We start from the raw sequence: 22928 nt of genomic DNA, 5'->3' as shown, positions 1-22928 counted from the left end.
CGACGCAAAAGAAAAAACATATCAAACGGAAGGAGTTGTAACGTAACTTATTGGAAAAAAATTGGTTACTCACGCTAAATATCAAAAAGAGTTAGTCTTAAGAGATTGCTAACCAAGGGAATAAATTTTGATAATTCGATAGAAAAGTTTGTAAAATTAAAAATAATTAAAGCGTTAATAAGTAGTTCAAATGAGAATTGGTAAGTGTTTACCTTAAAAAATAACCAATTTTTTGTTATTATTGACAAGTGATGGGCTTAGTCAATAAGTCGTGGTCTTTTTGACGTAGCTAATGTGTCGACTACTTGAGTAATAGGATTGGGAGAGTGATGTGCACACACGGAGATTCCGCCATAGAAACGAGCAAAAATTTCAGTTCTGCGCTAGTTTGGGAAAATGGTCATAACTTTGTCGATAAATATCGGATTGACCTGATTCCAAAGCCAAAAGAACAAAAACTCTTGAATCTATAACTTTTATGTTTTGAGTTTTTTCTGGAAAAACACTATAGAGGTCGTGACTGGTCAGGATGAGGAAAAAGGATAAGAACTTCATTGAAGAATCGCTAACTTAAAGGAATCAACAAAAAGTGGAGTCAACAATATCGGATGCAACTGCCGAAGAAGTAACCGCCAATGTAGTGGAGTCGAAGAAACCGTTAAGGTTATGGACTCAATGCAATCGTTGGTAACCGTTTGTAACCTCTGTTTGTAACGTGTAACATCTTTTTGTAACTTCTCGAAGTTATTTCTTTGTAGTAATCATTTGTAATCGCTATTTGTAACCTCCGTCGATAACCGTCCATCGTAATCTTTAAGTAGCCACATCGTACTCTTCGAAGAAATCCCAAAAACACAATCAAAAAGTTGTCTTTTTATTTTTAAAGCTTTCTGCTATGTATTTTCAATATCATTAACTGTGGATTTTTATGTCTTAAGTTGGGTATCAATGTAATATGTCATCGATGAGGTTCAAGTACAATTTCTTATTGTGGATTGATGCTACTGCTAATCAGCGGCCTACTGGATTTTTTTGAACCAATTGTATCCCTCAAATTTTTCATCAATCAAGTATTGTCACAGTTTAAATCTGTACTACTTGGCTAAAGCAATGGGTTTCTTTTCTCACCCGGATATCTCTTGTCCGGAATCACCACCGAACCTGGTCTTTTCTCATAAAAACCAAAAAACGACATTCGGTGAATTATATTTCGCTACGGAATCGATTCCGTCGAAATAGTAGGTCGCTCTAATTTTGGTTGGCAGTTTCATATAAAATTAATAAAATCAAAGCGTTAATAATTTATGCAAATAAAAGTTGGTAAGTTAGTACAAAAATTGGTAATTTCCAAAATGAAAGGAAAAAAGAATTAGTAATTTCATAAAAGTTTTGGTTAGTTACCAATTACGATCATTCTTTCTACCTATAGATTTTCGACACATACTACCACTCATTCAAATTTTCTGGCATGGAATAGGAATTCGTATTTTCAGACACGGGACGCAAATCTACGGAGTTCTCTCTCGCATGCTTCGGAAATTTAATCCACTGCGTAATATGATAGGCTTCATTCATCATCAATTAACAGGGAGTAGATACATAATTCTAATTCGTAGGAACTAGGGAACAGAAGTGTTATATGATTCAACTTTGCACAGTCACAGCAAGACAATAAACAACGCAATATGATGAAGATAACAAGCCTTTTCAGCACATGCTATGCTACGATGACGAACCAAAATGAATCTTCTCTTCCTCAGCTCCGAGCTAAAAGCACATGTCCAAGCAACAGTAGCAACACAAACCAGCACAACTGCATAAAAGCAGGCACATAATGTTATTCATCTCTTTAAATTACAGAGAGAGAGAGAGAGAGAGAGAGAGAGAGAGAGAGAGAGAGAGAGAGAGAGAGAGAGAGAGAGAGAGAGATTTATACAATCCCCTGCAAAACCCATCTCCTCTGGACTTAGTTTGATCTCCAGGATGAGCAACACCTTTGAGGTCTCCTTGACCTTGAGCATCTTTCATGGACATGGGATTCACAGGAACTACTGGTGGACCGGTGTACGCATTTGCAGGAACCGAAGCGTGTTCTGAAAATTATCAGGAGCACGAAAAAATCATAATCAGAACAGATGAAATTTAAGTACCACTCAGTATGCATTGACTGACTGCAATGTAAAGAAAGCAGCTAAAGAGGAAGCTTACTTGGAAGATGATTTTGATCAGACATGTTTGAGTTTGATAAAGGGAGCGTGGATTCTGCAAAGAGATGCGAGCAGGGTCGAGTTCCGTTATTGAAGAAGATGCAAGCATATATAACTGAACAAAAAGGTGAGGTGATGAAGGTGATTATAGTGGAGTGGTTGTACTTGTAGCTGACCAAAGAATTCGGCTAGCACAAATGAACGCGTCAATCGTTTGAAATTTACACGGACGAAAGGACGTGGAAAGAAGGGGAATTTAAAAAATTGAATACAATTCAGCTCGACCAACTTGTATTTGTATGTTCTTTTAGTAATGCTAGGTATATGAAAAGTTTAGCAATGTTATCGGCTATTGTGGTATTGAATGCCTGACAATATATGGATATAGTTTGCTTAGGTTCTTTTTTTCTTTTGAACATTGTATATGATCGAAGAGTTGCATTCCGTCTGTCTCAATTTAACTGGTTTATACAATTGAAGCAAGAGAGCTAACCCGGACGTTCAAAGATTCCTGTTGGTTACACTGCAATTCCTAGCATTTTTACTTTCCCTCGTGCTTTTACAGCTTGAGATTATGCGCTGTATCGATACGCAATACTCCATGTCACTTGCGAGTACTCGTATTGATATCATTGAGAAAGATCAGGTAGGTGGCAACTCAGTGAACAGGACATGATCAACTGTTATGCCTCAGCAATTGGATCAAAGCCAATTGCATAGTACTAAGGCTCAGCAAGGATAAAGCATAGACAGCCCAAGCAAGGTGCTTTAAGTGGCAGCCAAAAAGCGAAGCCGAAAGGCGGTTGCTCCGAAGAATACCCCAATCTGTTCAAGAATGTGGGATGTCACGGCTGATGAATAGACAAGTCAGAGCTCACATGACTGCCTGCCCAAGAAAACAAGCACTTTGGGCAGGGAGACCCGGAAAGGTCATTTCAGTTGCCCGATGGAAGCAGGGAAGCTCGGACTGCGGTCATCCATTCTCGCGGTTCTGTTCGGCAGTGCTTCAACAATATGCCGAGTTTTGCGAACGGGCTCTGGACAAGGGGAAGTGTTGCTTCTTGCTGCATCATATATTCTTCAGGAGTTGAAGCACTCTTTTGGTAGCAAGTGTGAGGGAAATGTCGCATGACATCGCTTGTGCATTACCTTAGCTAAAAGAGGAAACTTTGCTTTTGAGCCTGTTCTTTTTGTCCGCCAATTTGACTGCTCAAAAGCTCTCAAAGATTCAAGTGACTCGATTAGAAAACTTAGACTCAAATTTCCAAAAGCACAGCCAACTCCATGGTGGACGTATCCATTACTTAGTTCGATTCATCTGGGGAATAACCCAGGGGATTAGAAAGAGCAACAACTACCTTGGCCTAATTCCCTTATAAAAAAAACAATTTTATTTCGCTATCCAATTTTGATCTCAACTTTTTTTCTTTCCTTTTGCCTAATGAAAATGCACTGCTTTTTTTGCCTCGGTATCCAAACCTCGCCTCTCCCCCGACGTGTTACTCCACGTGTACTGGGCAACTCCTGGGGTTACGTTGATGCCGAAGGATCCCCGACACAATGATATCGTTGGGAGAGTTTTAATTATATGTTAAAACGTGTCATTGACATATGCCTGTTCATGTTTTATGCCTTGTTATGTAAAGAAATGATGTTGAGAATGTTCCGTAGAAAATAAATAATGTAATAAAAGATATTTTCGTTGTCGATAGTGATTTATGTTTAAATATTTTCATGAATTTCAAGTGATATAAACGATCAACTTTAAGAAAATATATTTTTTAAAATATTCATTTTTCATTAAATCCTACATATAATTCCTAGTGCGATCCGACTAAAATAAACATGGTCTTGAAATCGCCCTAACGACAGTCACTCTTGCCAACGTCAGTGAACACCCCTTCTTCTTCTACTTCAATGGCGGACTGAGCGAGCCGTTCCAGTTCCAAATTCCAATTTCAATGGGTCCTCCCTCACCTCCCAATCCTCCATCCACCGCCCCGCCCAATCCCCAGGTCGACGCCGACGCCGACGCCGACGCCGGCGCCGGCGACGTTGCGGGAGATGCGGAGGACAGGAAGCCTGATTCGAACGAGCTCGCCCGGTGAGTTTCTCTTCCCAAATTACCCGTGGTGCAATCGCTGTGTTAGAGCTCATCAAAACTTAGAGCTACTTAGCGGGCGGTTGGGGTTTGGGACTCCGTGACGGACGAGCAATCGTTGTTTAGGTCGAGTTCTCCTGAATCCCCTCGGTTTGAGCTGGATTTTGAAAGAGGGCCGAGCTCGAATTGGTTGTGTGTTGAGAATTGTTTCGGCTAGAGTTGGAAATTGGGGATGAGTGATGGTTCTTTCTTGAAAAGTTTGAATCTTTCCGTATGAGAGTCTTGGGGAATAATTTACGGGGAAGTACCGTGAATTGAACAGGGTATGGCTTCAGTCGAACTATGGAGTGTCGGATTTTGTTTGACTGGTAAGAAATAACCTTCGATGGATTCATGGGCACTCTGTTTTGGAGTAATCTTTTGCTAATATCGAATGATTGAAATGACATGCTAACCACATTGCGCTTTTCTTGAAAAGTTTGAATCTTTCTTATAAGAGTCTTGGGGAATGTTTACGGGGAAGTACCGTGAACTGAACAAGTATGGCTTCAGTCAAACTATTGAGTGTCGGAGTTTGTTTGACTGCTAAGAAACAACCCGTTGACGGATTCATGGGCACTCTGTTTTGGAGTACTCTTTTGCTAATATCGAAATGATTGAAATGACATGCTAACCGCAACGCGCTTTTCTGATCAGTGTGACGTTGCTTATCTTTCATGGAATTGTATATACATCCATGGGGGAGAATCCCGTCCATTACTGTTATGGCGGGCTCATCTCTGTGATAGTATCATTTTTTCAGTTGTACCAATTTTGAGTTATAAGTTGGGACTACTCTTTGGAGCATGCTGGACCCCAGATTCTTCTGAGTCACAATCAGTCGTCTTCCTTATGACCTCTCTGGTAAAGATGTTGGTGAAATACCGAGTCCAGTGTGCCACTGTGGTTTTGCATGTCAGCTGTTTATGTTATGTATTAGACTATTAGATGGTCCTCTCTCTTTCTAGCTCATGCTGAGTTTCCTCTTGGTTTCACTTGCTGTGATAAATTACAGTACTTGAAAATGCCGTAAATATTGAGAGGTTAACAGTCACAGTTGACATTCACAATTGTCAGTGCCAAGGTGATTAATGATGGTCTCAATATTGGACAGGGACTCTAATGATGCCGGGGACATTGAAAAGTACAGAAAATATGAAGCAGACTATACTCGACGACTGATGGCAAAGTACTTCTCAAAAAAGACTATATACGGAGGTTTGTTGTTTTCTAGTTGAGCTTATTTGCCTTTATGCTACCTAGGGGACAAAAGGCTGAATATTAGCAGAAGCATAAAGGCTACGATGATTGTGTCTCAAAACGCTATTTGAGATACTGGCCGCTCAATCAAAAACAAAGATTCGATGTTCAGAATTAGCCTGTCATATTGTCTCTTGCATTGGTGTGACTGACATTCAGGATCAGGATTGCACTAGTTTCTGTATGTTGATGTGGAACATATGCATTCTTTACCTACGGTGCCCTATGGAAAAATTAGCACAATAGGAAAGTGTTATATCCTTTATGTTGGTTGTGGGGATCAAGGAATTTTGCCCTGAATCAAGTCTCAAATTGCAGGTGACATATTTGACGAGGAATTGACAATAGATGGTGAGGTTATAAAGTCAAGCAGGTGCACTAAATTCTATAACATAGTCAATTTTTGCAATTATCATTCTGCATCATAGGCTAAACCGGATTACTTATGTTCAGGTGGCCTTATACCCGATCATACGCAGACACTGTTAACAGTTTTGAGGACCAGAGCTGCAGCGGCTCAGCTTCAGCAGCTGAAACGGCTATGGCCATCTCAAATGGGAAGCATCCACTGAAGAAGAAGGACTGACCCTGATGTTCTCATTCTCGTACTTGGGTTTAATGATTTCACAATTCAAGGAGAAATTGACGTAATAGAATGTTAAAGCTAATGAAGCGTGCTTTTTCTCACCACCTACATCCAGTCTTTGGTAATACTCACCAGGCAAAAGAATGAAATGCTATACGGTCTACTGACCGATTATTGAGAATCTGAGTTTCTAGAGGAATCAGAGGATGCCTTCTTGTATATTTTATGATATACTCTTCATTTTGGAAGAAAGCCTGAAATGAATGGCCCTGAGAATTGAGTTCGTGATAGAGCAAGTCAATACCCTGCTTGTCAATGTGTACTCCAAGTCAATATTTAGTCCTTGAGGAGATGCAATTTTTTCCCATGTGCATGGTTATCTGTAGATATATGGTCGCTCAAACAGTTTCGTAGCTAGAGTTGAGCTGTGGACTCGGTAGACTGAAGCGAATTTGGGCCTCAACGCTTGAGCCGGACACCGTGAAAAATTCAGAAACTAATTGAACAAAATTTCTTATGAGTGTGAAAATTACCTGGAGATCTCTCCCCAGAAGGAAGCATGAGAATGGACCTGGCACTAGTATATATTTTTTTAATTGAGTGCCAACTCTATCTATTCAATGCAACCACCTGGAAATTCTTCTGTTTCCCGTAAATGCTAAACTCCATCGATCCCCAGAAGGAAGCACGAGAATGGACATGGCACTGGTATATCTTTTTAAATTGAGTGCCAACTCTATATATTCAATGCGCCCACCTGGAAATTCTTCTGTTTCCCGTAAATGCTAAACCCCATCAATGCACTTTCCTCCTTGCTTAATTTTGGAATAAGAACACTAGAAGTGTCATAACTTTCGTACGGCGCTCACTTGAGGCCATAACTTTTTTTTCGATCACTTGAGTGCCACAAATTTGAAAAAACGATCACTTAAGTGCCATTGGCGATTTGCCTCGCCAGAAAATCCGATGTAGACGTCAGTCGTCCGACGTGGCTTCGCCGATTCTAACGTGGATAATTTTTAATATATATTTGAATTTTTTGAATTTTTTTTGGAATTTTTTAATTAGCTTTTTTTTTTTTAATGCTAGTGAGTAAAATTTTTCTTTTCCTTTTTTAATTGTCTTTTTTTTAGGGCCGGTGAGGGTCATCAGTGACCCTCGCCGGCTGCAAGCCCGCGACCCCCCAAATCGGCAACGGCCTCGTGGCCGCGCCACCCCGAGCAAAGGCCGCGATGGCCTTGCCCGGGCCTTTGCGGAGGCAAGGCGCCGCCGCAACGCAGCTGGGCGAGGGTCACCGATGACCCTAGTCGGCCCTGAAAAAATAAAAAATAAGAAAGGATAAGAAAAACAAAAACTAAAAATCAAAATTTAAATTTTTTTAAAAAAACATTTAAAAAATTCACGTCGGATGAAAAATTAATTAAAAAGTCACATAGGACGATTTGCCGGAAGTGGAACTTAAGTGAGCGTTGTATGAAAGTTATGACACTTCTACCGTCCTTATCCCGCTTAACTTTCCATACTCACAAACTAAGAAAAGTGCCATAAAAGTCCTAAACCTTTTACATTAGTGTCAATTCAGTCCTAAACCTTTTTTGATGCCAATTCAGTCATAAACCTTTGCGTGCCAATTTAGTCCTAAATCTTTTTTGGTGCCAATTCGGTCCTAAACCTTTTGTTTTGTTCCAATTTAGTCCTTTCGGCCAATTTGACCGGAATTTGCCGACGTGGATGCCTGCCCCGCGACCGCGCCGACGTGGGCACGTAATGGACAAATTAAATAATATTTTAATATTTTTTGAATTTTTATTTTTTTCCTTTTTTTCTTTTTTTTTCCACTTTTTTTTGGGTTTCTCCTTCCTCTGGCCGGCGAGGCCGGCGAGCTCGCCTCGCCACCACTAGGAGGGCGGCTTCGCCTTGGTCGGGCGAGGCTCGACCTCGCAAGATCCGGCGAGGTCGAGCCTCCCGACCATGGTGAGGCTCGAGCCCTCGCCAGGCCGCGGCGAGGCGAGCCTCGCCATGGTCGGGCGAGGCCGGCCTCGCGGATCGCGAGGTTGGGCCTCGCAGCGGCGAGGCCCAACCTCGCGATCCGGGCGAGTTTGGCCTCGCCCCATGCGAGGCCCCTCGCCGGAGGCGCGTGAGGCGAGCCTCGCATGGCTTTGGGCCACGCCGCGGCCGGGCGAGGCTCGACCTGCCGGCCTCGCTGGACCGCCGCTAGGAGGAAGGAGAAACCAAAAAAAGTGAAAAAAAAAAAAAAAAGGAAAAATTAAAATTTGAAATATTATTTAATTTGTCCACGTGACGTCAGGATGATTTGCCGGAGGGTCCACGTCGGCAAATTCCAATCAAAATGGCAATGACTAAATTGGACAAAAATAAAAGGTTTAGGACTGAATTGACACCAATTTAAAGGTTTAGAACGAATTGCAAAAAAAGGTTTATGACTAAATTGGTATCAATGCAAAAGATTTAGGACTGAATTGGCATCAAAAAAAGGTTTAGAACTAAATTGGCACTAATGTAAAAAGTTTAGGACTTTTATGGCACTTTTCCCCTCACAAACCTTAGAATCTCAAGGGGAACGATGCTAACGCACTTTCTCATGTCTGAGACTATTAAAACAGAAAAGACCTACTAATTAATGTAGTAGAGAGCCCCAAAATGTACCATTAGCGCGAACTTTAATTTTGTAGATAACTTGTTCGTCTTCATCAGCTTCTTCTTCCAGGTGCTTCTCTTTCCTGATGATTGCCTTCTCTGTAGTCCGATGATCATAAACATCGCAACTCTTCAATCATAACAACCAAACCATCCCGCAAAAATAGGATGAAACATAGATTAAGGATTGCTCACCGCATCGTCAAGCTCAATCCTGAAACTGAAGTACAAATCCTTGAGCTCTTCTCGAGCTACAATTAGAAGTGGGGAAAATCAGAGAAAAGGAATCACATCTCGAGCCGATGGGGACGGGGAATACATCAAACGGCGATGATGAGAAGGGAGATGGAACACTTTCGGTGCTCACTGTAAAGTTCTTCCGAGCGCCGGGGAACAGGCGGTCTTTGCCGACGCTCAGGCCGGCATTTCTTTGGCTCTGGATACGTCACGGCAGAGAAGACGACAATGCGATTGCCGGGAACTACAAGAAACACCTATGAGGTGCGTGTTTGAAGTACTCATTCCCTTCACTAGAACTAAAATGTGCATAATATGACACATGATCAAGGATATTGAACTTATGTTTTACTATCCTTGCTTGAAGTCTGTGCTCAGCTAAAATGTAAATGGAAGATTGACAGGTTGCTGCCACAGTGGCTCTTGTCCATGATAGAGAGTTATCGCTAGTGATATATGCTTTAGCTTAAATGGCAATTCTGCTCTCTATTTTCCTTTATACAAGTCAATTGCCTGAAGATAACCCATTTTCCTGCTTTTACACCATTGCCTCACCATGCGTCTGCGATGCATGAGGGAAAATCTGCATCATATATCTTTTAAGCATATGCCAATGCCACTTTTGAGCGTCGTAGCATTTACCGACAATTCTATATTTGTTTTCTCAACCAACTAGGAATGATGTGTTGGCTGATCGCCCCTTAATTTCTGTCCTAATATCAGGTGAAGAACTTCAGAGCTGATGAACTACTGGATAAGGTGGATCCTTAATAGCTGCTGTTCTTTCATTGTCCTCTTATAGTTGCCAACTTTAATCCTATTACAGATGTCTTATACTTGCCAATTCCTCGTGCTAGTTTATAAATCTATACAAGTTACGATGCTTGTCCTAGAATAGCATGATTGATTGTTCAGGGTATGCACAAAACCGTTGATTGGCCCGATGAAGAATTTCCCCCACCGAGAACTGTCCTGTCTCTGCCGCCAATTATTAACGACGCAGATTCGACATTAACTTTGAAAACAAAACAGCTGACAAACGATAAATGAGAGAACAAAACAGCCGCCGATTATTACAGTTACTACCGAAGGGTTTGGGACGCTTCATATGTTGAAATCAACTCCAGATCCAGGATTTATTAAAATTCTTTCAACTCGCAAAAAACAAGCATCATTTTCATATTCCAAATCAGCCCTAAAAGCCTAAAACAATGGTCGTATTTGTTTTTCCTTCAACATTGTGCCGGCCCATAGCTGGTCGGGTCAATCTGTGCCTGGGCCGCCCATAGCTGTTTTGCAAGATGACATTACACGAACACCATCCCAGGACCTAAACTGCTGGTTTCCGCACGAGGAGACCTATCAATCCAAAGCGGCCTACTTGCTACGACAATTGCTTTATAATCGTCAAGAGTCAAGCAACCTTGTTTATAGACAAAACCCTGTTGGATATATAGTACACACGAGCCATTCTGCAATTATAAGAACTTATTGACTGCAAAGATCATCAAAATTCACATTTTCTTCAAATCGGTCAAAAAGTGTTGAAGATCTTCCAGCTTTGCACCGCAGAGGCCTGCAAGGTAACAGTTACCGCCATTATAAACGCCAACCATTTTGGTTATAAAACATTATTATGCCAACTATAACCAGGGAGTCCCTCCATATATCTTTAGAAATGTAGAATTAGCAAAGATTCATTACCGGTACTACGATCTACCATAGAGAAATTGTTCTTTTGATGGTCTAATCTCATTTTCTTAGAGTTCTCTGTCTCTTCCATCCTTCTGGTCTTGAACTTTGCTATTTTACACCGAAGTTCATCTGCAGTTCTCATCATCTCTACAAAACAATTGGTCAGCAGACTATTGTCAGAAAAACTTGACTAAATCCATCATTTATCGAGACCCATGTCTATAAACTTGAATACTATCTCCTCTGTTCAGTTACTTAAAATCATTGTCAAAATGAAACTTTTTCCAGTAGTATAACAAGCCAAGATACAAAAACAAACTCAACTGACACTGTCACTGGAGCAATGACTGAACGGAACTACAGTTAGATATGAGCTTCATTTTCCCTTACAAAACGAGTTGTTAGCGGCTGCTAAACAGCAAATAAGCAAGCACTGAAATGTCACTCTAGTTTATCACTAACTAGTGGAATAAAGATTGAGCATCAAAGAGACTTCTATAATTCCAGTGTCCACGAAGATACCTACTGCCGTTCAGGTGATGCCGATTTTCAAATAGCGCAGGTAAAAACTGAAGAAAGTATTGGCACATCCTAAGATTTTGATTAACTTCCATATGAATATATTATCAAGTACGAAGATGAGCTAAAAACAGTTGAAATGTACACACAAAAGTCTAGTGCTGCCATGCTTATCCAAAAGAAAATGTCAACAGTAGCTATGTGAATGGAGCAATTTAATCGTCAATGTGTTAAAAGAAAGACATGAAAATTAAACCCATACTCACACCAGATATCAAATTCCAGAACTCCAGTGTAAAGATGAAGACAAGTGTTAATTAAAATTAAATGGACCAGGAAAATTACCTTGGAATGTGTCGTGCAGAGAGCTTTGACTAGTGGATTCCAGTGCTTCAGTAACAACCTTAGAAAACTGGTCAGTTGAGACAGCATGCCTTTCAAGTACTTCTAGTTCTTGATTCAGCTCAGCAGACTCCTTTATAACCTGTGTAACCTACTTCAGTAAATAAACTCAGAAATTCAATGTAAGGCATTCAATCATGGTTAAAAATGTAATTACCGAAACTAGTCTGTTTCTCAATGAGTCCAACTGCTCTTGAAGCTCGAGATCAACAATTGGATCTTGAGATGAAGGAATGTCACCAGCAGATGTATTCTAGACAAACGATAAAAGGGAAAAAAGATTACCACACTATGATAAGCCTGATAACAGAAAAGTATCTTCCATTCCATGAATGGAAGGTGCAAGGAGACCTCACTTTTTTCAGAGTCCAACGAAAAAAGACTGTTCATCCACTACCAAGTCTATTGATGTCACAATTCCTCACCTCATCCAATTACACTTTTCAGCAGACAAAATTTGAAGATGCACATGCAGTAATGAGATTATGGCATTCAAACTTCTCCAAATCTGACTGAATAAATTGCAATCCAAAGGCAGTGTAAGAACATATAAAAGGGGCTCTATTAGCCCTTTTCTTTGGCAACATGAAGCCTGGGTCCTATCATACAATGTCGCAATATCCAATCATTTCACAATTAAATACTGACAAGAAGAGTAGAGTCGGGCAAAGCATTGCTCCAAAAAGTCACAACTGGCATAATCATTCTCTTACAACAACTACAAAGTAACAATTCGCAAGTTTTACATTGCATAAATCTCTGAAGAGAAAACGTACATCTTTGGGAAAAGAAAATCCTTCGGGAACACTAAAACAGTGGCGAAGACAGTACTTCTCCCACATACCAAGATGCTTATCCAGAACTGATTGAATCATATTGTGCAAGTAGGCAACACCCTGCATAAAAAGACAGTGTACTAGCAGATATAAGCAGTTAAGATAAATCTTGAAGAACTTTCATCATACAACAAAGAGGAGCACATGTCACTTCTAGAATCATATGCAGAAAATCAACGCAATTGCCCACAACGTGCAATAAAGGCAACATTAAAAAGCAATGATGCTCAAATCGAGAAGCGTTTGACCATTTTCTCAAATGATCAGATCAGAAAAAGTATCTAAAACAGTCCAGCCAGTGTCCCAGATTGAAACTGAGAAGGTTCATGCCCGCAAAGTAATAAAAGGATCGGGATGGGGTCTACACTGGAGATCTTTGTCCTCCCCAAAGTTACGCAAGGTTCATGGTTCTAAGAAAAAAAAGATCATGACGTAGAAAGATGAGCCATTTAACAAAACGCATCTACGATCTTTGTTTCCTCCTTTACCCGCGAACTCGCCAAACAGAACTGAGGCTTTCAACTAGATGGATGGGGGGAAATGAAACATCTCGTCAAGCTTAGATTTTTAACCGCGCAGCTTGCATCACATTTCATATGTCCGGCTCAAGCTTAGAAATCTAGATTTTGTGAGCTACCCACAGGTGGGTAGTCAGTTGAATTCTGGTAAAACAGATACTTGAGCTGCTAATCTGAGTCTAAGACGTGTCTCAACTCGATTTTCGCGGCCAATCACAAACACGCCCCCAAAAAAAAAAAAAAAAGAAGAGAAAAATTGCTTAACGAAACCCCTCCCTCGCAGCCTCTTTCACTCCTCTCCGAAGACAAAACCAGACAAACCAAGCCCCATGTAAAGCAACAAATAAGTCGAAACCGATCAAACGGGACATCGACAAGAGTGTAACACCTTGCCCAGATCTCGAGCCCTGTCCGAGCCCTCGGTTCCCAGAACATTCGATGCTCGTCTGTAAAAGCAAATATCACACCATTACCACAACAACAACAACAAGAAGAAAAAGAGCATTGCATTGTAAAAATTAAGAGAGAGAGAGAAAGGATTACTGATGATAGAAGAGGAGGGCTTCGTCGAGCAGATCGTCGACGCTGTTGACGACTTCGTTGATGAAAAGCTGGGGCTTCAGGTTCAGCGACTCGAACATCGCCTCGCTCTCGCTTCCTTCCATTTCCCACGAAACCCTTAAGTATCTGAACGCACACAACTCTAGAGCGAGAGCGATTCGAGAAGTTTTTCGAAAAAAATTTCCCGCCGAGAAGGTTGCAGAGAGGGGCTGAGGGAGGGAGAGAGGTGGTGGTGGATCGTATCACGTACCGATGAGACTGACTCCGTCGGGTCATGTTCCTCCTTTTTTTTATGTGCCGTCTGATCGGGTCGGATCACGAAAGAGGATGTAAAGCAATATGGGCTTTTTGGTTTTGTACATGTTGGGCCCGCCCCCACGGCCCACGGCGGATTATGAAGTTTCTTTTGATTTTTTTTTTAAGGGAGGCGCTATTTCCACCCCTATAACTATACGACTAATCCACTCCATTTTCCATTGAAAAGACAAAATTATCCTCAATCATTTAACTGAAATTTAAATTGTGGCCCCAAATCAATTTACTTTCCTTATTTTTTTTTATTTTTCATTTTACTATTTAGGATCTAGTTACCATAATTAAGCAATTCGTGTTTTTTTTTTGTTTATCATGGGTAATCCGTATATATATTAAAGGCACAATGTTTTCCTTTTTATTTTTGGATTTTACTTCCGTAGAAATAAGCTTTGTCGAGTAAAAAAAGTGATGGTGATAGACACAACATAAGTGAAAGTTTATAAATAAGTGATCTTGTTAAAGAAGTGTCTATGTTAAAATTTTTCTAGATTTTACTTGACAACGCAGAAAGAATTAGGTTTCTTAGAAAATTTTATTTTCAACAAAAATAATTTTACGAAAGTGATCGATTAGAATTAATCAATTTCGTAGTTGATCGCCCAATTCTGATTAGAATTGAAAATCGTGTTTTTATCAGGTGATTGTTTTTTTCTCTAATGCCGTTTTTCCCATTTTCTGGTAGAGAAAACTAGTGCTCCTTTTATAATCGAAGTGTGGAGGATGACGGGGTTGGCATCATAGATAGAAAATAGAGGACGATGAGATGTATGGAAGAAGAAGAAGAAGACGACGAAGAAGAAGAAGAAGAAAAAGAAGGAGCGGGAGGCGTAGACGATTTGTAAGAGCAGAGAATTGAGACGTCAAAGGGGTGGAAAAAAAGAAAGAAGAAAAAAAGTAGGACGTGCAAAAAATAAAAGAAAAAAAATTGATCGAATAATATAAAAAAAAGATCACTTTTGGAGAGCTGTACCAGAAGTGGTAGACTCCACGAGGGATACTATTGTCAAAATACAAAAAAAGGAGTGTCTAAGCTAAAAGAGGAGTGGAAAAAACGCGGCCCTTTTTTAATATCGTGGATTTTGAATCTTTAACCTCTCCTTTCTTTTTTGATAAATTAAAGGTGCGTTTATTTGAGGGAAAGTACTAACTTTCTATAAATCCATTTTCTGAACTTTCACCTGTTTGGTTTTCAAAAATGGTAAGTCAACTTAAAACATTTTCGATCAAGGAAAATATTCATGTATAAAATTAGGAAATTGAATTTCCTAATCTAAAAAGATGAAAATACTTTTCGAAATTGCCCCCATGAATTTGTTAATATTTTTTATTTTATTTTATTTCCTTTTCCTTCTTCCTCTCTTCGCTAGTCCTAAGTTGCCGAGGCCGGCAACCAGCCACAAGTGCGAGTAGACAAGGTCGAGCTCACCAACCTACACCCAGGACCATCAAGGCTAGGCTCGAACCCCTCGTGCCCATACTTGATGCTCCAACACTCGAACTCAGGTCCGCAAAAGTCGTGCTCGGTCCTTGACGCTCGAGCTCTAGTCGAGTTCACAAAGACTGTGCGCAAGTCCTTGATTAATGAAATTATTCTTATAAAATATATTTTTTTAAAAATTTGATATTTTATTATTTTTAACCTTTTATTTTCTTTTTTGCTTTCTTTTTCTTTTTTTCTTTTTTCTTTTCTTTCTTTTCCTTCCTCCTTCTTCTTCCTCCGCTGGATGCGCGCCTCAGCGACGGCTGGTAGCCCAACAACTGGCCAAGACGCAGCACGGCGAGGGCCTTGGCTCGAGCTCAAGGTCGATCTGGCGAGGCAAGCTTGCTTAAGACCTTGCCAGATCCCGGTGCGCTCGAGCTCACCCGAGGTCAAGGACAAGGCGGCCAAGGTGGAGGGAGGCGAGGTTGTCGGAGATGGGCGATGGTGGTGGTGGAGAGGCGGTTGAGGTGGAGAGGCAAATGGGAGGACAAAGAAGGAAAGAGAAAAAATAATTTAAAAAATACAAATTTTTTTTTATCATTTTTACTATCAAATTTTCCTCATCAAATAACTAAAAATACTTTCCAATTCTTTTTTAAGTTTTAGCCAAACACCCAAAAATGAACTCACTTTTCTAGAAATTTTGTGACAAATGTACCCGTTTGAGATTTTTTATGATCAAAAATTAGTTTGGGGTAAATTTGTCACAAGTGAATCAGTTTAGGATTCTTAATGGTCAAAAAATTAGTTTGATGTAAATTTGTTATATGCATACGAGTTTGCAATTTTTCGTGATATTAACCCTATATTATAAGTATACCATATGAAAATAGGTTTTGGTAGAAAAAGGAAAAATAAAACAAAACTTACAATCTAGATAGAATCGAAGGACAATAAGAACAGCCCCCACTCTGCTCCTAAACCGTATCCAAGGGAAACAAAATCATTGTTCCTAAATTTGCGATCAAGTTTTAAATCTTTTATAGATCCAATCAACTCGACGGTTTCTACTAAAATGTATAATCAAATCAAAAACATACATTAAATACTGCAATTTAAAGATGTTGCTTTACAATTTTCAATGTTATTTTGCCACATGTACTCACTTGCATATTTAGAATTCACCGTATCAATCGAAAAGTTTAAAACTTGATCGCAAGTTATGCATGAGATTTGCGATTTTTCAATGTGCTCTCCTTCATCTACAACGTAAATAACAATGCTTGATGACAACCAAGATTTCAACACATGTCGATGTAAATTGATAGCGTGGCAATGCCAACTTGGCACCTTTTGTTTTTTTAGAGGAGAGATGACATTTCTTATCTCATTATTGGAAACTCATCAAATCATTCCACGTGCAAGCAAAATGAACTTGTGTAGAACATATTTAGGGATTCTCCGAACGAAAGACGGAAAAAAGATAAACCTGTTAAGCAAACATCTTTCTTTCTACGCGCACGAAAATATAGAATTAGCAGTTACAAATCCAGAAGTGCAAACAATCTCTTCGTAGCTGTCTCTTTAACTGCCATCTCCTCTAGAACAAACGTCAAACCATTCTTTGTTACACGAACCAGAAGACCAACGTTCACCAACCTCAAATCCCACGTCCAATTCATGCATTGAAACACAGAGGCCGCATGCCCGGACGCCCAGAAAAGAAGAAAGAAAGCTCTCCTTCGATTCGGCCCCGACCCTGCCATGGCTCGCATCAGCAACACCATCGTCACGATATTAAACATCGTCTCCGCCGTCCTAGCGCTCGTTGCCATCGGCACGTCCGCCAATTTAATGGTGCGCAGCAGCACGGAATGCCAAAAGTCCCTACAGAGCCCTCTCCTGATGGCAGGCGTCGTCCTATTGGTCATCTCTTTGATCGGACTCATCGGATCGTGCGGGCGGAGTAATTTCTTCCTATACACGTACTTGACCCTGCTGTTCTTGTCCATCGTTGCGCTCATCGCCTTCACGGTGTTTGCGTTCCTCGTGACGAACGAGAGCGCGGGGAAGGTGGTCTCGGGGCAAGGGTTTAAGGAGTACCGGTTAGGGGACTACTCGCATTGGATGCAGAATAATCTGGTGAATGGGGAGAAATGGAATGGGATTCGTAGCTGCTTGGTCGAGTCCAACCTTTGTGGGAGGCTCAGCGAAGACGTTCATCAGACGGAGGCGGAGTTTTATAAGCAGAAGTTGTCGCCCATACAGGTACTTTCAATTGTGAAACTGTTCTTTGATTTTTAAACTTTAGCGAGTGTAATTTGAATGCAAGTATCTGCATATGTGCAAATGAAGAAGTGCACAATTTGGCCTTTTTATTTTCAAAAGACTCATTTGATGCTCTTCCAAGTAATTATGAATGAGCTTGGAGTCATGCATAATTTCTGCATTTTAAGAATTTATACAGAAGCTTATTGATTTGTGAAGTTCAGCTAACCTCATGATATGAACCCGTGCCAACAGAATTTTTATTTAAAAAAAATTTCACATTAATCTCGGTTTCGCTTGTTTTTCAGTCCGGTTGTTGCAAGCCACCGAGTTATTGCGGTTTCGAGTTCAAGAATGCGACCTATTGGACGGTTCCGAAATCGGGCCCGGCAGTGCCCGACACCGATTGTATAACGTGGAGCAACGACCAGGAAACCTTGTGTTACGACTGCAAATCATGCAAAGGAGGATTCCTAGCCAATGGCAAAACGGAATGGAGAGATTTGCTGATATGCAATGTTCTTCTCGTCGTCATTTACATGGTTGTCTACAGCGTCGGATGCTGCGCTTCCAGGAACAATCGCGAGGACCGCGTCTATGCCAAGTACAGAGGCTATCCTTGAATTTGTGATGCTTGAAGTTGTCCTGCTGGCTTAGATGATGATCTTCCCGAATCAACCTTACAACTCTTTTGGTTGATTGGTTTTAGATTGTCTAGTTAATGAAGCTTTACATAGACTTTATTTACCTATGAAAATGTTTTCTTAAGCACTAGAGTTACTTGTTTATGGCAATGTAAAGAGTATGAATGTCTAGGAAGCCTGCACTATATTCTGCAAGTTATTCAACTTGTCTTCCCTTATCCGATGCTATTTCTCTTTAAGAGGACTCGATCAACCAACCTTTGTTTACCATTGTCTGTCCAAAGCACGTTCTAATACCACGACATGGCAATGAAGAAGCTTCCGCCTTTACCGAAGTCTCCACTCCGGTTAAAAGCTTTGCGACCTTTCTAATCATCCCATAGCAACGCCGAAACCTCGTACATTCAGTTATAACCATGTACAACAGGGCAATGGTAATGGCTGAAAGATGGCCTCAATGCATTTTCGAAGAAGAGGAAGGAAACTTCAACTTCACCAGGGCCAATGCATGCAATTAGGACAAACATAGTTTTGCATATAAGCCATATCTGGATGGACCACGCGCTATAAACAGAGGAGACCATCATCAGCCAGAAATCGGTATTGTCCATACTATCCTCTGACAAACAATGAGAATGTCCACGGATGGAAATGAAATGGAAGCCCAACATTTTCAAACAGTTGAATTTGCAATGCATATTAGTCACTTGACAAACTCTGGATGCAACAAAATTCCAGTGCCACTATTGTTAAAGACCATCACTTGAGAAAGGTACAGCCAAGAAATAAGAACACATATGCCACTAGCGATGTTAAGAGTTCAAGCGTCCAGGTTGGTTGTATTAGAAATGTTGGGATCATTGGCACAAGGACAGATCCACAAACCCAGCCAGTTGCAAGTGCTCCCAGTCTGCAGGCAGCGAAAGTTCAAAAAGTAAAGGACCTCAATACAAGTGAAAGATAGGAGGCACAATGGATCGCATAATCGAAGCTTTACTTACCCAATAGCAAAAGCTCTACCTAAGCTTTTTGTCTTCTCATTCAAGAAATATATGCAAGCTGCCAAAGAGACTGCCACCTGCAAAAATTAAATTCAACTTACAAATTTGACGCATTCGAACCCTGAACCGAGATCTGAAGCCAACTTGATTTGGTATTTCGTTAAAGTAAAAAGGCAAACAAAAACCTCATAATCTTAAATGACGGTATCAGACTTGTGAAATATAGGAAGAAACAAGGGAAAGCTACCCAAATGGAGAACATGAAACTCCCTGGAAATTAGACAAATGCAACCAAAAGCTCTATGAGGTAATTATGCGGTTCACCAGACACAAGCATCAGGGTGCTCCCTAAGTAATTGATGCCAACGTTCCCACAATGGAAAAGACATTCCGGTTCCACTAGCTAAGCTTCATTATTAGAAGCTCCTTCCTTTGCGAGATCTATTTATCTTTGTAAGCAGCATATCAAAGTTGAGATAGAGAAGGAAAAAAAGAAGACTGAGTTTAGGTTGACGGATACCACAGATCTATGGTTTGCCCCACAGCATTATTGTCTTCGAACCTATCTTACTATGATCATCATGCTAAAAATTTGACTTCCCACATGCCGCTATTCTAAGGGTTAAGCTCATCCATGCACTGTCTTGATTCCAAGCAGCACCCCAAGTCCCCAGTTACTTATTTATTCCTCTTCCAGTCAAGCTAAATGATTCTAATCAGGAAGAATGTACCGAGCATATAAGGAAGAACTTACATAATCATACTTGCAGTGACCAGAATAAGAAAAAAGACAAACCTGAAATGCCGGTCCACCTTCAGCGGAGTTCATTATGCTCCACCCACCCATAAATGCGAAGAGAAATAATCTTCTAAATATAACATCAGTTGGAGGAAGTTCAACAAAATTGAGTAGATTCTGGACCCAAGGTGGTGACTCCTCAACCTTCTTCTTTAATCTGCTTTTTAAATTGATTTTTGTTTTCTTTCTTTGCTGAAAGCTTGCCATCAGTAATTTCTCAAAAGCAGCTTCTATCGACTCTTCACTACGCTCATGTCCAGAGTACTGCTGTAGGAGAAAATTCCGCGAACCCCAGATTTCTTCCTCGGAGGCATCAGTGCTGATACCAAGGCGCTTATAAGGATCCCAAACATTGAGTCGAGGAAATGTTGGAGCACTACCTAGAACAAAGCGAAAACAAAAATCCTCTTGAAATAAAGCTCAAGACATCAACACACCCACCGCCACCGCAAAACCAGAGTGACATTTCGTAGTTCACACAACTCCTCAAGATGAAATCTGGGTATCGTCACTAAGTCAACTATAGGAAATTTTAAAATTTCTGATTTCCTCCAAAGCAGTCACCAAAAAACACACATAAGAAACAGACAGCAAGCCCTCTGAAGTCTGAACTTGAAATATGAAACGACATCAGGACTATAATTTTGCAACAGCACATTACCTTTCATAGTTGGCCATCTTAAAAAGCACTCAAATGAATTCTTGTACACATAATTCAGCACGCCATAAAACCTCCCATTTTGGAACATGGCTCTGGAAAAAAAATTTCACTTTTTCGACCAAAAAAAATTCTATGCTCTCGTGTTGCCAAAAGAAGGAAAGTCCTCTTGCATGACTAAATGTATATGCAACGACCCAGCGAAAACAAAATAAGATGACTACAATATGTGAAGCTGTTAGCATCACTCGTGAGCTTAGTATTTTAGGTGAGTTTAAAGTAGGAAAGCATGGTTTTAGCCTCTCCATTCATGCCAAGTGGATGGCAATGTGCATCACCCTATTAAAATTGCGTCTACCTCAATTAATAAAAAAAAAAAAAAACTGAACGTGACATGACCCTTGAATTGCCACCAGGTTAAATAGTGTTGAGCTTGAGATAGTGCTGCGGCACAATTGAAGGAAAAAAAAATCATGTTTTCTCTAGGAATGGAACAGCTCCTTAATAGATTGAATAACTAAAATCGTGCTCTCCTGGGACTAGAGAACTCCCTAGTTGAACTTTTATAAGCTATTTGACGGTTTGGGCTTTTTAAGTCCAGAATAAAACTAAAAGTTGTCCAAATGAAAAGGTTTTCTGCCGAAAAAATACACCAACAGTCATGCTCATCTACCAATCTCAAAACACAGAGGATTAAAAATCTTCCACTTTCATGGCCAAAGAATCTCTCTTGGCCTCCTGATAGAAAGAATGTTCGTCCATTGCTGAAAACCGAATTTTCACCTCAAGGATATCTTTGTTGCCAGGAAGAATCTGAATATGGAGAAGCTGAAGGAAGTACAGAATTTTAAATTGTATTGTCAGTTCATCATACCATATCTCTAAGGAAAAGAAAATAACTTATGCTGCCATTGTTGTCAAGCTACTGTCTCGGAATACCAAGGCACCAGTCTCTTAGTTTTAGTCAAAAGAGTTAAACAACTCATCTGGTTTATCCAAATGCTAATTGCAGGGTGCAATGCTGCATACTATAGTAGATAACAACTGATTATCTCACTTGTCAATATGGTTTAACCAGTTCATAAGATAATGAAGAAAAAAGCTGCTGTTTTGTCTCACAATTCCGTTTTAGGATACTCTATGGATACTGAGTTAAGCTTCGACTTTAGTCAGAAATGATGTGATTTATGCAGTTTCAAACTAATATAAATTCTTCGCACGTCTATAACTATCCATTGGACTACTCCTGCACAGCCCAACCAATGCTTTAAATCCACAGGCTCTCATCCTCGTTATTCATCTCCTATATGCTCTAACAAATCTTCCAACGGTTCCTCACAAATGCAATGGCTGAAAATACGGGTCTTCCTGTATCAGAGCTTGCATCTCCATCAAAGCTAAGTGCGATAAATACGCGTGGACCACTACATCATTTTGTCAACCCATTACATTGATCACGGTCATGGAAACCTTCATTCGCGTCGTGCGCCGACTAAAATAAAAAAACAAACTTTCCCAAGCCTCTGGTAAAACAGAATTGATGGATTAATAAACCCAGATAACGCGCGCACATATGCATCCACCCGTCTAGAAAGCTCCACGAAAAGAAATAACAAAGAAAAGGGTCAACACGCATGACACGTAGGGACATTACCTTCAAGTGCACATCTAGGCGTCCGGACGATGGCACCAGAAGACGCCGGCTTCTTTAAAGTTCCACTGCACGCACGAACTGTACATACACCAGGAAGATAAACAAGTTACCACCTAAAAAGAAGAAGAAAAAAAAAACGGAGCTAAACACATGACAATTCAAAGCGAAGCAAAATCAACCAGTCCAATTCCAACTTCAATTGGAATCCATATCAAGAGCAGAAGCGCAATCAACCACAAAAACTACTCAACGCATCCCATACGAACAACAACTTCGATTCTCCGATGAAAGAGAGAGACAGAGAGAGGGTACAGTTTTTGGCCGAGGAAAGGAGCTGCGAAGCCGGGGTTCGACAGGGAAAGAACGCCCATCCTTGTTGATGACGACGACGATACCAGAGAAACCCTAAATCGAGGGAAGCTGGGGCTCCATGAAAGCGAAGCAGGGGTCTGAAGACGAAGCGGAGGAGACGCCCACCCTCCAACCGCAACAGGTACACGCCTATCGGGTAGCTGGAGAGAGAGATAGAGAAAGGAAGAACTACGGTTGA

The 22928-nt window shown here is 40.6% G+C and overlaps 5 protein-coding genes and 1 long non-coding RNA gene across 8 annotated transcripts; 3 read left to right on the top strand and 3 right to left on the bottom strand.

Annotated features, from left to right (window-relative positions):
* Positions 1-1570: 1570 nt before the first annotated feature.
* Positions 1571-2315, bottom strand: LOC130139024 (protein CYSTEINE-RICH TRANSMEMBRANE MODULE 9-like). The gene is made up of 3 exons (XM_056314982.1): positions 2209-2315; positions 1937-2093; positions 1571-1813 (listed from the first exon to the last, which is right to left on the bottom strand). Exons 1-3 carry the CDS (start codon positions 2231-2233, stop codon positions 1768-1770), a joined length of 228 nt encoding a protein of 75 aa, XP_056170957.1. The 5' UTR covers positions 2234-2315; the 3' UTR covers positions 1571-1767.
* Positions 2316-4047: 1732 nt separating this feature from the next.
* On the top strand, positions 4048-6560 carry LOC115690602 (uncharacterized). Its single transcript, XM_030617013.2, has 4 exons — positions 4048-4311; positions 5462-5565; positions 5926-5980; positions 6061-6560. The coding sequence occupies exons 1-4, from the start codon at positions 4169-4171 to the stop codon at positions 6191-6193; spliced, it is 435 nt and encodes a 144-aa protein (XP_030472873.2). The 5' UTR covers positions 4048-4168; the 3' UTR covers positions 6194-6560.
* A 2389-nt stretch (positions 6561-8949) lies between these two features.
* LOC130138862 (uncharacterized) lies at positions 8950-9988 on the top strand. The gene is made up of 2 exons (XR_008817134.1): positions 8950-9352; positions 9812-9988. It is a non-coding gene; the product is annotated as an uncharacterized LOC130138862 (long non-coding RNA).
* Positions 9989-10199: 211 nt separating this feature from the next.
* LOC115691204 (protein MIS12 homolog) lies at positions 10200-13819 on the bottom strand. 3 transcript variants are annotated; one of them, XM_056314796.1, is made up of 7 exons: positions 13602-13807; positions 13447-13504; positions 12481-12600; positions 11862-11957; positions 11648-11786; positions 10799-10930; positions 10200-10664 (listed from the first exon to the last, which is right to left on the bottom strand). In XM_056314796.1, exons 1-7 carry the CDS (start codon positions 13721-13723, stop codon positions 10603-10605), a joined length of 729 nt encoding a protein of 242 aa, XP_056170771.1. In that variant the 5' UTR covers positions 13724-13807; the 3' UTR covers positions 10200-10602. The 3 variants fall into 3 exon arrangements, with proteins under 3 accessions (XP_056170771.1, XP_030473648.2, XP_056170772.1); XM_030617788.2 differs by having other exon boundaries at positions 10793-10930; positions 13602-13796; XM_056314797.1 differs by lacking the exon at positions 11862-11957 and having other exon boundaries at positions 10793-10930; positions 13602-13819.
* Positions 13820-16930: 3111 nt separating this feature from the next.
* LOC115692015 (tetraspanin-8) lies at positions 16931-18499 on the top strand. The gene is made up of 2 exons (XM_030618772.2): positions 16931-17622; positions 17931-18499. The coding sequence occupies exons 1-2, from the start codon at positions 17119-17121 to the stop codon at positions 18243-18245; spliced, it is 819 nt and encodes a 272-aa protein (XP_030474632.1). The 5' UTR covers positions 16931-17118; the 3' UTR covers positions 18246-18499.
* A 413-nt stretch (positions 18500-18912) lies between these two features.
* On the bottom strand, positions 18913-22928 carry LOC115661400 (protein CHAPERONE-LIKE PROTEIN OF POR1, chloroplastic). The gene is given in 6 exon segments (XM_030583688.2): positions 18913-19108; positions 19110-19176; positions 19268-19344; positions 20064-20446; positions 22379-22443; positions 22691-22928. Coding segments are annotated over 6 exon segments (681 nt in total). The 5' UTR covers positions 22750-22928; the 3' UTR covers positions 18913-19078.

Source organism: Syzygium oleosum, unplaced genomic scaffold (genome assembly GCF_021117445.2).
Source record: "Syzygium oleosum isolate NSW1041296 unplaced genomic scaffold, Sole_v2.1 Sole_v2.09, whole genome shotgun sequence".
In the NCBI taxonomy this organism is placed as follows: Eukaryota; Viridiplantae; Streptophyta; class Magnoliopsida; order Myrtales; family Myrtaceae; genus Syzygium; species Syzygium oleosum.
Note: the sequence above shows the minus strand (reverse complement) of the source record. Positions and strands in the feature narration are given on the sequence as shown.